The sequence below is a fragment of the Balaenoptera borealis genome (genome assembly GCF_965194805.1).
Source record: "Balaenoptera borealis genome assembly, chromosome: 21".
Taxonomy (NCBI): domain Eukaryota; kingdom Metazoa; phylum Chordata; class Mammalia; order Artiodactyla; family Balaenopteridae; genus Balaenoptera; species Balaenoptera borealis.
This window is the reverse complement of record NC_138880.1, coordinates 6,063,917-6,082,502: the sequence shown is the minus strand read 5'-3', so window position 1 is coordinate 6,082,502 and position 18,586 is coordinate 6,063,917. Positions and strand designations below refer to the sequence as shown.

The 18,586-nt window shown below is 35.2% G+C and overlaps 1 protein-coding gene across 1 annotated transcript in view; it reads right to left on the bottom strand.

Moving 5' to 3' along the window:
- The window catches only part of ADAM32 (ADAM metallopeptidase domain 32), a 203,511-nt gene that overhangs the window by 128,635 nt on the left and 56,290 nt on the right, over positions 1 to 18,586 (bottom strand). The window contains exons 8-10 of the mRNA XM_082374769.1: positions 18,021 to 18,092; positions 17,419 to 17,585; positions 5,940 to 6,021 (exon numbers count right to left, since the gene is read on the bottom strand). Coding sequence (XP_082230895.1) covers positions 5,940 to 6,021; positions 17,419 to 17,585; positions 18,021 to 18,092 — 321 coding nt within the window. The remainder of the gene's footprint in view (positions 1 to 5,939; positions 6,022 to 17,418; positions 17,586 to 18,020; positions 18,093 to 18,586) is intronic.

Here is an 18,586-nt window from a genome sequence, read left to right as displayed (position 1 = left end):
TGAAGAATAAAAGTCACATGATCATCTCAATAGATGTACAAAAAGCTTTTGACAAAATTCAACACCCATTTATGATTTTAAAAAAAAACTTTCAACAAAGTTGGTATAGAGGGAACATACATCAACATAATAAAGGTCATATACGTCAAACCCACAGCTAATATCATACTCAACAGTGAAAAGCTGAAGGCATTTCCTCTAAGATTAGGAGCAAGACAAGGATGTCCACTCTTGCCACTTTTATTCAACATAGTATTAGAAGTCCTAGCCACAGCAATTAGACTAAAAAAAGAAATAAAAGGAATCCAAATTGGAAAGGAAGAAGCAAAACTGTCACTGTTTGAAGATGACATGATACTATATGCAGAAAATCCTGAAGATGTCACAAAAAACTATTAGACCTAATAAATGAATTCAGTTAAGTTCCAGGATACAAAACTAATATATAGAAATCTGTTGTTGCATTTCTATATACTAACAATGAACTATCAGAAAGAAATTTTAAGAAAACAATCCCCTTTAAAATTGCATTTAAAAAAAATACCTAGGAATAAATCTAACCAAGGAGGTGTAAGAACCATACTCAGAAAACTATAAAACACTGATGAAAGAAATTGGAGACAACACATATAAATAGAAAGCTATATGGGTTCATGGACTGGAAGAATTAATATTGTTAAAATGACCATACTAGCCAAGGCAATCTACTTGGCTTCAATTATCCCTATCAAAACACCAATGGCGTTTTTCACAGAGTTGGAACAAATACTTCTAAAATTTGTGTGGAAACACAAAAGTCCCAGAACAGTCAAAGCAATCTTGATAAAGAACAAAGTTGTAGTTATCATGTTCCCTGATTTCAAATTATACTACAAAGCTACAGTAACCAAAACAGTATGGTCCTGGTACAAAAACAGACACATAGATTAATGGAACAGAATTGAGGGTCCAGAAATAAACCCTAGCTTATATGGTCAGTTAAGCTATGACAAAGGAGGCAAGAATAATTAATGGGAAAAAGATAGTCTCTTCAATAAGTGGTGTTGGGACAATTGGACAGGTACATGCAAAAGAATGAAACTGGACTACTTTCTCACACCATATACAATAAAAAAAAACACAAAAACTTGAAATGGATTAAAAACTTAAATGTAACACCAGAAACCATGAAACTCCTGGAACAAAACATAGGAAGTATGCTCTTTGACATCAATCTTAGCAATATTTTTGTACCTGTCTCCTCAAGCAAGGAAAATAAAAGTAACAATAAACAAATGGTACTACATCAAACTAAAAAGCTTTTGCATAGTGAAGAAAACCAATGACAAAATTAAAAGGTAAACTACTAAGTGGGAGAAAATATTTGCAAACAATATATATAATAAGGGGTTAATATTCAAAATATACAAAGAACTCACACATCTCAACATCAAAGAAACCCCTGAAAACCTGATATAAAAATGGGCAGAGGACCTGAATAGACATTTTCCCAAAGAAAGCATACAGATGGCCAACAGACACATGAAAAGATGCTCAAAAACACTAATCATCAAGGAAATTAAAATCAAAACCACAGTGAGAAACCACCTCACACCTGTCAGAATGGCTGTCATCAAAAAGACAAAAACAAGTGTTGGCAATGATGTGGAGAAAAGGGAGCCCCTGTGCATTGTTGATGGGACTGTAAATTGGTGCAGCCGCTATGGAAAACAGTATGGAGGGTCCTCTTAAAATTAAAACTTGGACTGCATATAATCCAACAATTTCACTTGTGGGTGTTTTTCCAAAGAAAACAAAAACACTAATACTAAACAACATGTACCCCAATGTTCATTGCAGCATTATTTACCATAGCCATGATATGGAAACAACCTAAGTATCCATTGTTAGATGAGCGGATAAAGAAGATATGACATGTGTGTATATACATATACATATATATATATATGTATGTATATGTATACACACACACACACATACACACACAGTAGATTAATACTCGGCCAATAAAATCTTGCCATTTGCACCTACTGTATAACACAGGGAACTCTGCTCAATATTATGTAACAACCCAAATGGGAAAAGAATTTGAAAAAGAATAAATACATGCATATGTATAACTGAATCACTTTGCTGTACACCTGAAACTAACACAACATTGTTAATCACCTATACACCAATATAAAATAAAAAGTCAAAAAAAATTAAAAATAAATTTTAAAAAAATATTGCCATTTGTTGTACAGATGAACCTGTTTACAAGGCAGAAATAGAGACACAGACGTAGTGAACAAATGTATGGACACCAAGGGGGGAAAGGGGGAGGGAGGGTGGGATGAACTGGGAGATTGGGACTGACATATATACACATTTATATAATATGTATAAAATAGGTAACTAATGAGAACTTGCTGTATAGCACACGAACTCTACTCAATGCTCTGTGGTGACCTAAATGGGAAGGAAATCCAAAAAAGAGAAGATATATGTATACATACAGCTGGTTCACTTCACTGTACAGCAGAAACTAACACGACATTGTAAAACAACTATACACCCCCCCAATAAAAATCTTGCCATTTGCAAAAACATGGAAGGTCTATCTGGAGAGTATTATACTGAGTGAAATAAGTCAGACAGAGAAAGACAAATATGTATGCTCTCACTTATATTTGAAATCTAAAAACAAAAGAAACAAACAAAAGAAAATGAAAACAAACTCAGGTAGCAAAGACAGATGGGTGGCTGCCAGAGAGGAGGGGGTGGGGTGGCGGTGAAACAGGTAAAGTGGATTAAGAAGTACAAACCTCCAGTTATAAAATAAATAAGCCATGGGGGTATAATATACAGCATATGAAATAAGGTCAATAATATTAACTTTGTATGGGGACAGACAATTACTAGACTTGTCATGACTTTCTGTAAGGTATGCAAATGTCAAATCACTACGTAGTACACCTGAAACTAACATAATGTTGTATGTTAACTACATTTCAATTTACAAAAAGATCAAATGGAAATTGGAAGAGTTATGTATAGAGATGTTTATTAAATATTGTTTGTAATGGCAAAAATAGAAACAACCAAAATTCCCATGAAAAGCATAAAGGATACAGTGTGGCATTCATATAATAAAGTATCAAGCACCAATGCAAAAAATTTACTAGGCACAAAGGATTTTGAGGACAGTGAAACTACTCTCTATGACACTATAATGCTAGATATATGTCATTATATATTTGTCAAAACTCAGACAATGTATACCACCAAAATGAACCTTAACGTACGCTGTGAACTTTTGGTGGTTGTAATGTGTCAGTGTAGGTCCATCATCTGTAACAAATGCACCTCTCTGGTGTGGACGTTAACAGTGAGGGAGGTTATGTGTGGGGGGGGGCAAGGACTATATGGGATATCTCTGTACTTCCCTCTTAATTTTGCTATGAACCTAAAATTTCTCTTAAAAAACAAAGTCTTTTAAAAATTAACTGTAATTCCATTAAATCTCAAAATTATAAGTGGAAACCAAAACAATCTATTTGCAGAATGATACAGCAGGATACAATTTATATTATGTTTAAAGCATAAAAAACAATTCTTGTTTAGAGACATATTCAATTGTGGTAAAAGTATAAGAGCTTTTAAACAAAGAAATATAAATGTTTATAAAAATATAAGTATGAAAGCTTTGTAAAAGCATCATTCCTTGAATTCAACTCCTCTAATAATTCTATCCTACATCCTGCCTCACCCACTCATTCCTATGGTTCACACTCCAGACCTTGTCAACAGATTTTTATCAATAACTGCAAGCCCTCCGTCATCTCTGTGCATCCCACATCCTGACCACTTGCTGTCTCTCCTGATAACTCCGCTAGCACCTCAACTACAACAATCTGCACACCCATCAGCACAACCAAACCATGGTTCCTACGTTTTCACTGTTCCTAATCTCCTTACTGACTTCTCTCCTCCTTTAAGCAGTTCAGATTCTCTTACAAACACCCTCAATTTCCTTGCCATCCTTGCACTTCATAATGAGTTGACAAAAACACGATACATCAATCTTCAGAATGCTGAGAGAGAAGGATGTTAGAACTAGGATTCTAAACCTAGCCAAATTATCAATCAAATGTGGAGGGAGAGCAAAAGTGTTTTCATTAATAAAATAACATTGTTTGCCACTTATATACACTGTGTTCAAAATTTTTTAAACTTGAAGTTATTCTAGAAAAAGAGCAAAGAATTCCAAGAAAAGGAAGATGAAGTTTAATTTTCTGTGGCAGTTGGTTCCGCCCACAGAAGTAAAATAAGTTAGAAAAAAATTGAGAAGCTCCATTAGACCTCTTTTGGCCATCAAAGTTTTACCAGAATAACAACATATTTATTTCCTGATTCAGAGTTAATATCATTTTTATATTCATAATACCATAAAATAATATTTATTGATTTAACTTAAAAATCAACCTGTGGACAAAGTACAAAAGTTCTATAAAATAAATTATAAATTTTATAACTCTTAACAATGGATATGAGAAGTGCACTATTTTACATGTCTCATTTTTCATAGCAAATAATCAATGGACTGTGCTTAAGGTAAAAAGATTTTTTTAAATAATTAATATAAATAATAAAAACAAATACATTAAGATGGTAATATATTATGCAATAATATTTAATATATTATATATTATTGTGTATTATATATTGTATAACATCTATAATATATAATTACATATATTATGTATATACATATAATATTTAAGAATGTTTAATATAGATTACTAATATTATAAGTATTAATAACTAAAAACTTCACAATATATATGACAAATAGAGAGAGTGGGTTAAATATGTCAAAGATAATATTACCAATGTTGTCTAAAGTTTATTAATCAAAGTAGGGGTCAAAGTATATATATTTTAAATAAATAAACTTAACTACCAGAGAGTTTAAATAGAAATTATAAATTCTCATAGGACTTCATGAAGGGGATAAAGAAGAGAGTTTTGCTAACAAACTTTGCTTTCTACAGCTACAATTTAAACAATTTTACATATACATGCATGCATGCATAAATTCTGTAATAAAAATAATTGGAAGAGTATCAGAAATAAAAACATGCATGCAAAATCCCATTTTTGCAAAAACATATAGTGGGGAGCCACAGTAACAGATAAAAACCCTAAGTAGGAGATACATATTAATCAAAATGTTAACAGTGATTATTGCTTCATCCCTCGGAAGATGCCAGATTATATAAGTTTCCGTTTATGTTTCTATATGTTCTCTTAAAAATGGACATGAATAACATAAATTACTTTGTAATTTTAAAATACTATATAGTACTTAAACTTATTTTTAAAAAGGATGAATAGGTGGGGGAAAGGCTCAATGAATTACTTTTCTTTCAGTGATGCATCTAATTATACCAATAATTTATTTAAATATAAAATATTTATAAGAACTATAAATATTTAAAATAGACATAAAGGTTTCTTTTAAATATTATGTAGAAAAATTTGAAACATTTTAATGGATTTTTATCATACTTTTTGGTTGATCATTTGTTCTGATTTTGAAGTTAATTTATCTATAAGACTATTTTTCCAATTTTATACCTACAAGAAAAAAAAATCTATTTTGGTTATAGAAATATCTTTACAGATAATTTTTCATAATGCACTCTTCTATATAAAAAGGAATACATGTGTATTTATTATATTTTTATTCCACTTTAACTTCCAAATAATTGCAATAAGACACCTGTACTTCAGAATACTATTCCTTCTACATACTTCAAAGTTTTCAGAGTGATAGAATATAAATGTAATCTCTAAATGTAAATATAAATGTGAAGTGTATAAAATATATGCTGTAATGCTGGGTAATTTTTAAATGTATTTTTTTCAAATAATAAGATTAAGTAATTACATACCAAAGCAATTCCTGCAGAATAACTGGTAACACACATCTTTCCAGGAAATGCTGCTCCCACATAATCTGGATAATCTCTATAGCTAAATAAATAAGTATATAATTATAGTTAATTTTGACAAACAATTCACATGTGATAACTCCTGCTAGTAATTTGTCTGTAGTTCATAAAATTCTAGTCTGAAGCAAATTGAAGTACAATCTTTCCGTATGTCTTTAACTGTTTCAAATTTGTAAAATAGTCTAAATTAAATGAGATTAAGCAATCTGGGTTTCTAAAACATATCCAATGGATCCAAGTTATTGATGACTTTACTGTTCTTGTGATGTTTGGTTAGGGTTACCAAAGCCTTGATCAAACATTTCAATCAAAAGTATTTTGTTGAATTACAATGAAAAATAGTTTTAATGTATGGATTAAAAGTTTTCACTCAAATGTAGAAAAGCTCACCATTTTCTCACTGGAATGATTTTATTGTTCTACAACTTAACATTATTTTTTTCTGCTTTGAGAAGAAGAGTCCATATAAACTGCCATATAATAATAGCACTATTCTCATGGATTTACATTAACTATTCTATTTAATCCTCAAATCCAGCCAGTGAATTAGATACTATTTTTTCCCCACTGAACAAATCAAACATCAGATGGGAAGTACAAGTAACTTGCTCAGGGCAGCACAGTTAAGTGCTGCTGAAGGATATGAACTTGGACAGTTTGAATCCAGAGCCATACTCTCAATCACTAAGATACAGATGCTCCAAACATATTCTGCCATCTTTAGAGCCCCAGCCAAAACGAACATTCCAAGACGTGTGTAAAAAAGCTTGGTACACAATTCTCAATTTGAAATGCCTCCTCAGTCTCAACTGCACTTCACTTCACAATTGCACTGTCTCTCCACTGCTCCCTTTTTCTGCCTCGCTGATATTGTTTATACATAAGCACTTGTTTCCAAGTATTCGCCTTTAACACCCAACTTTGGCTTTACATTCCAGTATCAAAGTATTGTTTACACTCTTTCTTCATTCAAGATAGTTCTCCCAATAGATAAGACTTTCCCCCAAACTCTATGCATACTCCTGATGAGCTGGATTCAATAATAGCTATTTTTTACTTAATACGGCCCACCCAGTCTCCACATCAAATCAATTATCAAGATTTACTGTTTTACTTCTTCAACTTTTCTTGTATCCCTCCCCTCCTTCAGAGGTTCAGCTCCAGTTATAACTGTGAATTCCGTACTCTTTGAAAATAACTATTATTTAGTCCCATGTCTCTAGGCATATTGTTTCCATAACCTGGAATGCTTTCCACCTCCTTTCACTGAATTTAAACATTCCTGGGACTTCCCTGGTGGTCCAGTGGTAAAGAATCTGCCTTCCAATGCAGGGCATGAGGATTTAATCCCTGGTCGGGGAACTGAGATCCCACATGTCACGGGGCAAGTAAGCCAGCACACCACAACTAGAGAGTAGCCCGCGCACTGCAACGAAGATCCCGAGTGCTGCAACTAAGACCCGTCGCAGCCAAAAATTTTTTAAAAATGAATTATATTAATAAGTAAAAACAATAAATATTTTTTTAAAATTCCTCAATCTGCCTTCTCACTTCTAATTTGATTGGCACTTCTGTAGTTTGGCCCTTTTGTTATATGTTACTTCGAGTCTCTCTCTCACTCTTGCTCTTGCTCTCACTCTCATTGTTTCTTCCTCCTGTAAACTATAAACAAGTAGAGATAATGTACCAACATTAATCTTCTGGAGTGACATCAGCAAGATGGCAGAATAGGAGTTTTTTAGCCCTCATCTCTCCACAGAAACAATTTTGACAAACACCCACAGATGTGGCCCAAGATCCAAGGAAAGGCCCCACGCCACACTGGAGCAAAAAATCCAAGAATAGACATATTGAAGAAGGTAAAAACAGTTTCACTTTACCCATGTCACCATTCCCCCAAGGCAGCACAGCTCAGTGCCAAGAGAGCTGCCTTCAGCCATGATTTCTCCCACAAGGGAAGGTGAGAGTATAGTGAATACTGCCAGCCATGCAAGATGACGCCAAAGAGGCCCACTTTTTAAATGTCCATTGAGAGATGAATGGATAAAGAAAATGTGATGCACATATACAGTGGAATATAATTCAGCCTCAAGAAAGAAGGAAATCCTGACATTTACAACATGGATAAACCTGAAGGACATTATGCTAAGTGAAATAAGTCAGACATAAAAAGGCAAGTACTGTATGATCACACTTACGTGTGGAATCTAAAATAGTCCAACTCATAAAAGCAGCAAGTAGAATAGTGGTTGCCAGGGGTTGGGAGATGGAGGAAATGGGGAGATGGTCAAAGGTACAAAGTTTCAATTATGTTGGATGAATAAGTCCTGGAGGCCTAATGTACAGCATGATGATTATAGTTAATAATACTGCATTGTATATGTGAAATTTGCTAGAGAAGATCTTAAGATTTCTCACGGCACACCAAAGAATGTTAACTACGTAAGGTGGTGTATATGTTAATTAGCTTATGATTTCACAATGTATACATATATCAAATATCACATTGTACTCCTTAAATATGTATAATTTTTATTTGTCAATTATACCTCAATAAAGCTGTAAAAGAATAAAAATAATAAAAGCAAATATAGGGAAACTGAGGCAGAGAGCATCAATTGCCCTAGGGGACAGGGCTGAAGTTAAATGCAGGCAGTTGGCCTCCAGAGTTTAAATTTGAATCACTATGCAATATTATCTCAATAAACATTTGTTGAATAAAGGACAGATTGTAAAAGGTTAAAAAATTAAGCTTGCTATGTTCATTGTTCCTACTGTAGGACCTAAACCAGATTATAAATTTCTGGAGTACAAAGACCATAGAGAATTACTGTTATTTATCATAATTTCATAGTATTTATTCTAGGACATTACTCATATGCAAAGTATGTTGATGCATTAAAATAATATCAAGGGATCAAGAAGGGGTATTACTCAAGTTCAAGGAGGCTGACTGTACCATAATTTCTACATTTCTAATGGGTAAATTCTCTCACCAATTTCACTTATTACTGTAACAAATTTCAACATCCTATTAAAAGGATAATACATCATGTCAAAATTGAGATTGATTCTAGGAATGCAAGATGGTTCAAGGTTAGGAAATATATCACTATAATTATTTCTATTGAATGCCAATAAGAATATCTTAAGTCATCCCTACAAAAGCTAAAAGATTATTTTTCTTTTTTTTTTTAAGATTTTTTGATGTGGACCATTTTTAAAGTCTTTATTGAACTTGTTACAATATTGCTTCTGTTTTATGCTTTGGTGTTTTGGCCCTGAGGCATGTGGGATCTTAGCTCCCTGACCAGGGATCAAACCCACACCTCCTGCATTGGAAGGCGAAGTATTAATCACTGGACTGCCAGGGAAGTCCCTGAGATTATTTTTCAAATTGTTGGTACAGTATGAATCTATGAATATTGCCTTACTATTATTCAAGTTCTAAAACATGCATGTGCACACACACAGAGCCAAACCTACATTTTAGCCCTCAAAGCTAAAAAGTATTACTCAATGAGGTAACATTCCCTAAAATAAAGAAGAAAACAGACATGACCCATGTTACCATTATTACTACTACTAGTTAAAACTGTACTAAACTAGCCAAACAATAAGAACAGAGAAAGAAACTGAAAATATAAAAATAAAGAGAAAGAGATAAAACTACCTGTATTTGCAAATGGTATAATTATATGCGGGAAAAAACCAATGTAATAGACTTAAGAATGATTAAAAACAAAGAAATTTAGTAAGGCAATAGGATATAAAATCAATATGAAACTAAGGTAATTTTACAAACAAAAACAATATATAGTTAGCAGATAGAAGACACATTTACAACAGCAAACAGAAAGACAATATACCTAAGAAAAGTTATCAATAAATGTATAAAACCTATGAGAAATTAACTTCTGAATGACGAAAAACTGGAAAGACAAAATGTGAGGTGTGAAGACTAAACAGTTCTCTATAGCTCAATTTATAAATTTAACATAGTCTTAATAAATAGGAGCTAGACATGTTGATTCTAAAATTACCATGGAAAATAAATTTAAAACTTCCCTCATACCCATGAAGTGGGAAGGCCTTTCTAATTATGACTCAAACTCTAGAAACCATCAAATAAAAACCTGATGAATCCTGCCTTAAAAATAAAAGTATTTTGTATGGCAGTTAAAAAATACACACACAGGAAAAGCCAAGCCAAAAGACAAATTAAGAAAGAAAACTGGGGGGACGCAGAGAAGATGGCGGAAGAGTAAGACGCGGAGATCACCTTCCTTCCCACAGATACAGTAGAAATACATCTACACGTGGAACTGCTCCTACAGAACACCCACTGAACGCTGGCAGAAAACGTCAGACCTCCCAAAAGGCAAGAAACTCCCCCCGTACTTGGGTAGGGCAAAAGAAAAAAGAAATAACAGAGACAAAAGAATAGGGACAGCACCTGCACCAGTGGGAGGGAGCTGTGAAGGAGGAAAGATTTCCACGCACGAGGAAGCCCCTTCGCGGGCGGAGACTGCGGGTGGCAGAGGGGGGACGCTTCGGAGCCGTGGAGGAGAGCGCAGCCACAGGGGTGCGGAGGGCAAAGCGGAGAGATTCCCGCACAGAGGCTCGGCGCCGAGCAGCACTCAGCAGCCCGGGAGGCTTGTCTGCTCAGCCGCCGGGGCGGGCGGGGCTGGGAGCGGAGGCTCGGGCTTCGGTCGGATCGCAGGGAGAGGACTGGGGTTGGCGGCGTGAGCACAGCCTGAAGGGGTTAGCGCACCACAACTGTCTGGGAGGGAGACCGGGAAAAGGTCTGCAGCTGCCGAAGAGGCAAGAGACTTTTTCTTCCCTCTGTTTCCTGGTACGCGAGGAGAGGGGATTCAGAGCGCCGCCTAAACGAACTCCAGAGATGGGCGCGAGCCGCGGTTATCAGCGCGGACCCCAGAGACGGGCGTGAGACGCTGGGGCTGCTGCTGCCGCCTCCAAAAATCCTGTGTGCGAGCACAGGTCACTCTCCACACCGCCCCTACCGGGAGCCGGGGCAGCCTGCCACTGCCAGGGTCCCGTGATCCAGGGACAACTTCCCCGGGGGAACACACTGCGCGCCTCAGGCTGGTGCAACATCACGCCGGCCTCTGACACCGCAGGCTCGCCCCACCTCCTCTGTACCCCTCCCTCCCCCCGGCCTGGGTGAGCCAGAGCCCCCGAAGCAGCTGCTCCTTTAACCCCGTTCTGTCTGAGCGAAGAACAGACGCCCTCAGGCGACCTACACGCAGAGGCGGGTCCAAATCCAAAGCTGATCCCCAGGAGCTGTGCGAACAGAGAAGAGAAGGGGAAATCTCTCCCAGCAGCCTCAGAAGCAGCGGATTAAAACTACACAAACAACTTGATGTGCCTGCATCTGTTGAATACCTGAATAGACAACGAACCATCCCAAATTCAGGAGGTGGACTTTGGGAGCAGGATATATTAATTTTTCCCCTTTTCCTTTTTTTGTGAGCGTATATGTATATGCTTCTGGGTGAGATTTTGTCTGTATAGCTTTGCTTTATAATAGCTTTATTTTACTTCACTATATTATAGCCTCTTTCTTTCTTTCTTTCTTTCTTTCTTTCTCTCTTTCTCTCTTTCTCTCTTTCTCTCTTTCTTTCTTTCTTTCTTATTTTTTCTCCCTTTTACTCTGAACCGTGTGGACGAAAGGCTCTTGGTGCTCCAGCCAGGCATCAGGGCCGTACCTCTGAGGTGGGAGAGCCAACTTCAGGACACTGGTCCACAAGAGACCTCCCAGCTCCACGTAATACCAAATGGCAAAAATCTCTCAGAGATCTCCATCTCAACATCAAGACCCAGCATCACTCAATGACCAGCAAGCTACAGTGCTGAACACCCTATGCCAAACAACTAGCAAGACAGGAACACAGCCCCATCCATTAGCAGAGAGGCTGCCTAAAATCATAATAAGGCCACAGACACCCCAAAATACACCACCAGACGTGAACGTGCCCACCAGAAAGACAAGATCCAGCCTCATCCACCAGAACTCAGGCACTAGTTCCCTCCACCAGGAAGCCTACACAACCCACTGAACCAACCTTAGCCACTGGGGACAGATACCAAAAACAACGGGAACTATGAACCTGCAGCCTGTGAAAAGGAGACCCCAAACACAGTAAGATAAGAAAAATGAGACGACAGAAAAACACACAGCAGATGAAGGAGCAGGGTCAAAACACACCAGACTTAACAAATGAAGAGGAAATAGGTAGTCTACCTGAAAAAGAATTCAGAATAATGATAGTAAGGATGATCCAAAATCTTGGAAATAGAATAGACAAAATGCAAGAATCATTTAACAAGGACGTAGAAGAACTAAAGAGGAACCAAGCAATGATGAGAAACACAATAAATGAAATTAAAAATACTCTAGATGGGATCAATAGCAGAATAACTGAGGCAGAAGAAAGGATAAGTGACCTGGAAGATAAAATGGTGGAAATAACTACTGCAGAGCAGGATAAAGAAAAAAGAATGAAAAGAACTGAGGACAGTCTCAGAGACCTCTGGGACAACATTAAATGCACCAACATTCGAGTTATAGGGGTCCCAGAAGAAGAAGAGAAAAAGAAAGGGACTGAGAAAAGATTTGAAGAAATTATAGTTGAAAACTTCCCTAATATGGGAAAGGAAATAGTTAATCAAGTCCTGGAAGCACAGAGAGTCCCATACAGGATAAACCCAAGGAGAAACACGCCAAGACACATATTAATCAAACTGTCAAAAATTAAATATAAGGAAAACATATTAAAGGCAGCAAGGGAAAAACAACAAATAACACACAAGGGAATCCCCATAAGGTTAACAGCTGATCTTTCAGCAGAAACTCTGCAATTTTTGCTGCGTCCCATAGGTTTTGGGTATATAAACTCCTAGAGTTTATATACACCTATATATATATATATATATATATATATATATATATATATACACCTCTATATATATATATATATATTCCATCCATAAACAGTAGAATACACATTCTTTTAAAGAGCACATGGAACATTCTCCAGGACACATCACCTGGTAGGCACAAAACAAGTTTCAGTAAATTTAAGAATGAAATCATAGCAAGCAACTCTTCCAGCCACAACAGTATGAGACTAGAAATTAACCAAAAGAAAACAGCTGCAGAAAACAGAAACACGTGGAGTCTAAACAACATGCTACTAAACAAGCAATCGGTTGTTGAAGAAATTAAAGAGGAAATCACAAAATACTTTGAAACAAATGAAAATAAAAATACAACATTTCAAAATCTTTGGGTCACAGCAAAAGCAGTTCTAAGAGGGAAGTTTATAGTTATACAGGCCTATCTCAGGAAACAAGAAAAATCTCAAATAAACAACATAACCTTACACCAAAGGAATGAGAAAGTTAGTAGAAGGAAGGTAATAATAAAGAACAGAGAGGAAATCAATGAAATAGAGATGAAGAAAAAAATAGGAAAGATCAATGAAACTAAGAACTTGTTCTTTAAAAAGATAAACAAAATTGATAAACCTTTAGCCAGACTCATCAAGATAAAAAGGGCCCCAATCAATAAAATCAGACATGAAAAGGGAGATGTTACAATAGACACCACAGAAGTACAAAGGATAAGAGACTACTATGAACAACTATATGCCAATAAACTAGATAACCTAGTAGAAATGGACAAACTCCTAGAAATGTACAATCTCCCAAGACTGAACCAGGAAAAAATAAAAAGACCGATTAAAAGTGCTGAAATTGAAACAGTAATTTAAAAACTCCCAACAAACAAAAGTCCGGGACCAGAAGGTTTCACAGGTGAATCCTACCAAACATTTAGAGACGAGTGAACAGCTATCCTTCTAGAACTATTCCAAAAAACTGCAGAGGAAGGAACACTTCCAAACTCATTCCATGATGAGTTCTATGAACTCATCCTATGATGAGGTCATCATCACCCTGATACCAAAACCAGACAAAGATATCACAAAAAAAGAAAATTATAGGCCAATATCACTGATGAGTGCAGATGCAAAAATCCTGAACAAAACATTAGCAAACCAAATCCAACAATACATTAAAAGAATCATACACCATGATCAAGTGGGATTATCTCAGGAGACAAGGATAGTTCAATATCCATGAATCAATCAATGTGATAAACATTAACAAATTGAAGAGTAAAAGTAATACAGTTATTTGAATCAATGGAGAAAAAGTTTTTGACAAAATTTAACATCATTTTACGATAAAAACTCTCAACAAAGTGGGTAAAAAAGAACATACCTGAACATAATTAAGGCCATATATGACAAACCCACAAATAACATCATACCCAAGAGTGAAAAGCTGGCAGCATTACCTCTAAGACTAGGAACATGTCAAGGATGCCCACTCTCACCACTTTTATTCAACACAGTATTGGTAGTCCTAGCCACAGCAATCAAACTAGAAAAAGAAATAAAAGGAATCCAAATTGGAAAAGATGAAGTAAAACTGTCACTGTTTGCAGATGACATGATAGTATATATAGAAAATCCTAAAGATACCACAAAAAAACTATTAGAACTCATCAATGAATTTAGTAAAGTTGCAGGATACAAAATTAATGTAAAGAAATCAGTTGTGTTTCTATACACTAATAAAGTCTATCAGAAAGAGACGTTAAGAAACGATCTCATTTACAATCACATCAAAAAATTAAAAGACCCAGGAATAAATCTAAGCAACGTGTAAAAGACCTGTACTCAGAAAACTAATAAAACACTGATGAAAGAAATTGAAGAGAATATAAACAGATGGAAAGACATATATGTTCATGTACTGGAAGAATTATTATGTTAAAATCTCATACAATCTACAGATTCTACAATGCTTTATCAAAATACCAATGGCACTTTTCACAAAATTTGAACAAAGAATACTGTAATTTGGATGGATCCTCAAAAGACCCCAATAGCTTAAGCAATTTTGAGAAAAAGAACAAAGCTGGAGACAACTCATTCTCTGATTTCAAACTATACTACAAAGCTATATTAATCAAAATAGTATGGTACTGGCAAAAAAAAACCAGACACGTATATCCATGGAACAGAATAGAGAACCCAGAAATAAATACAAGTTTATATGGTTGATAATCTATGACAAAGGAGGTATGAACATACGATGGGGAACTGACAGCCTCTTCAATAAGTGGTGGTGGGACAACTGGACAGCCACATGCAAAAGACTGAAACTGGACCACTTTCTCACACCATATTCAAATAAACCTCAAAATGGATTAAGGAATTAAATGTAAGTCCTGAAACCTTAAAAAATCCTAGAAGAAAACATAGGAAATATGCTCTTGATATCAGTCTTGGCAGTATTTTTTATATCTGTCTTTTCAGGCAAGGAAAGCAAAAGCAAAAATAAACAAATGGGACCACATCAAACAAAAATGCTTTGCACAATGAAGGAAAATATCAACAAAATGAAAAGGCAACCTATTGGGTGGGAGAAGATATTTGCAAATGATATATCTGATAAGGGATTAATTTCCAAAATATACAAAGAACTCATACAACTCAACACTAAAAAATCAAATATCCTGATTTAAAAATGGGTAGAAGAGGGACTTCCCTGGTGGCACAGTGGTTAAGAATCCACCTGCCAATGCAGAGGACACGGTTTTGAGCCTGGTCCAGGAAGATCCTACATGCCGCGGAGCAACTAAGCCGGTGCACCACAACTACTGAGCCTGCGTGCCACAACTACTGAAGCCTGCGTGCCTAGAGCCCATGCTCCGCAACGAGAAGCCACCACAATGAGAAGCCCGTGCACCACAACAAAGAGTAGCCCCCACTCACCGCAACTACAGAAAGCTCACGTGCAGCAACGAAGACCCAACACAGCCAAACATAAAATATAAATAAATTAATTCTTAAAAAAGAAATTAAAATTTTTAAAAAATAAAAATAAAAATGGGCAGAAGACCTGAAAAGATAGTTTTCCAAAGAAGACATATAGATAGCCAAGAGATACATGAAAAGATGCTCAATATCACTAATCATCAAGGAAGTGCAAATCAAAACCACCATGAGATATCACTTCACACCTGTCAGAATGACTAGCATCAAAAAGTCTACAAATATCAAATTGATATATAGATTTACCTCTTTAAACATTTCAAGAGGTTGTTTGTGGGACTTAACAAATGTTTGCCAAAAGTGGTAAATTCATGGCAAAACTGGCTATCTAACTGGAAGAAAATTAAATTTTACTTCTCTGTTGTGTTATGTAAAAATTAGACTAAGATGTATCACAAATTTATTTATAAAAAGTAATAATATTTATTCTTTAAAAAAAATCTGCAGACTAAAAATTAGGGCTAGGAGAGATCTTCATCAAACAGGAAATCCAAAAAACAAAACCAAACAAATGAAAAAAACAGGAAATCCAGAAATAAGAAAAGAAAAGATTAACAAATTTGGCCCTATAAACATAAAAGATTTTATGGAGCAAAAAAAAATTTAGTATCTATAGTAAAATTATAGACATGGAAAAACGTATTTTTTATATACATAAACAAAGAATTAATATCTAAACATTCAATAAGCTCTTACAAATTACAACAAAGTTGTCAAATAACATGAAAAGGCAATTCCAGAAGGACAGATCCAAATGATCAACAAACATATGAAAAGATGCTCAAATCTACTAGTCTTTGGAGAAAGCAAATTAAAAAACGTTAACATCAATTTATATTCATCAGACTGGCAAAAAATGAAAAGAAACACAGTGCATTATTGGCAGAGATGTGGGGAAAAGATTAATCTTACACACTCAAAAGGAAATATTGATATTATCATGCCAACTTAAAAATATGTATATGCAGATTTATTGAACGACATGCTGATCATAATTGCTGGTAAATTTTATATGAATAAAATTATAAGTATACAGTTATAATTGATTGTTAGAAAACTAACATTTAAAAATAATGCAGAAAATTCAGTAGGATAAAATATTTTAACCTACTTTACCAAGGCTTTGATCAAAACTCATAACAAAGATATAAACTTCACAAGATAAATCCCATCTCTTTATGTAGTGATTAAGATTATGGGCTCTGGAGTTACAAACTGTGGGTTCAAAACCTAGACACACCAATCAAGAGTCCTTAGTTGGTTTAACCTCCTGAAATATCAATCTCCTCAATAGTAAGTGTTGATAAGCACAGAAGTAAATTTTAGCAATCTTCTTTTACTGTCTGACAACCAGAAAGAGAGCATGAGGTCTGAATGAGTGCATGATAATCAAAGTATGAATAGTCAGAAATGAACAACAATTCCCTAATTTAAGTTACATCAATATCACAAATCTTTGATTTCTAAGAAGACTGAAACATTATACTTACATGAATAGATATGCAATATCATGAGGCCTTAGGGTAAGATAAGACTTTTTCCATTCTAAAAATCTATGCAATAATTCATCTGCCTCACCAACAGTAGAGATCTTATTTTTATCTGACCACAATTCCAAAGATGACAGCACAATAGCAATTTTAAATGGGGTAAACATCTAAAAACAGAAGAGATAAATACATGAAAAAATTAATTTTTATGTTATTTTATAATAACCAAGAAATTAATTGAATGTTTTAACAAATCCACCCTCAATGTATATGGATAACTTTATACAGAAATGCCACGTCAGCCATGGAGCAACTCAGTCCATGTGCCACAACTACTGAAGCCTGTGCGCCTAGAGCCCGTGCTCCGCCACAAGAGAAGCCACCGCAATGCGAAGCCCGTGCACCGCAACGAAGAGTAGCCCCCGCTCACCACAACTAGAGAAAGCCCACGCACAGCAAAAAAAGACCCAATGCAGCCAAAAATAAATAAATAAAATAAATAAATTTTTTAAGAAAAGAAATTGCTATGTCAAGTTAATGCAAATTATAATTTCAAAACTAGTACGAATTTTCCTAACTAGTATGAAAAGGAAAATACTTACTGAATTTACAAGGCCAATAATTTCGATGACTTTATTTGTTACCATCATGCTATCAGAGCCCAGGTTATCATACTGAAAAACAGAATTAATTTAAAATTTAAATATCATTTGTTATGTAATATGTTTGAGATCTACTCTCTCAGGTTGAGGCTGCTTTGGGGTTAGAACACTTCAAAATAAGACAGTAACAATTAAAATAGGAATATAAATTGGATCACCCACACATGCTACTATGTAAAATTGTATAGCCACTCTGAAAGATAGTTTGGCAACTTCTTTCAAAACAAATAATGGACCTAGAAATTGCACTCCTGGGCATTTATCCCAAAGAAGTAAAAACTGATGCTCACAAAAACCCATACGTGAGTGGAAACAACTCCTATGTCCTTCAATGGTTAACAGGTTAAACAAACTGTGGTACATTTATAACACAGAATATGATTCAGTAATAAAAAGTAACTGAACTGTTGATATATGGAACAGCCTGGGTAAACCTCATGAAAATTATGCTAAGTATAAACAAATCTCAAAAGGATACATACTATATGTTAACATTTATGCAATAT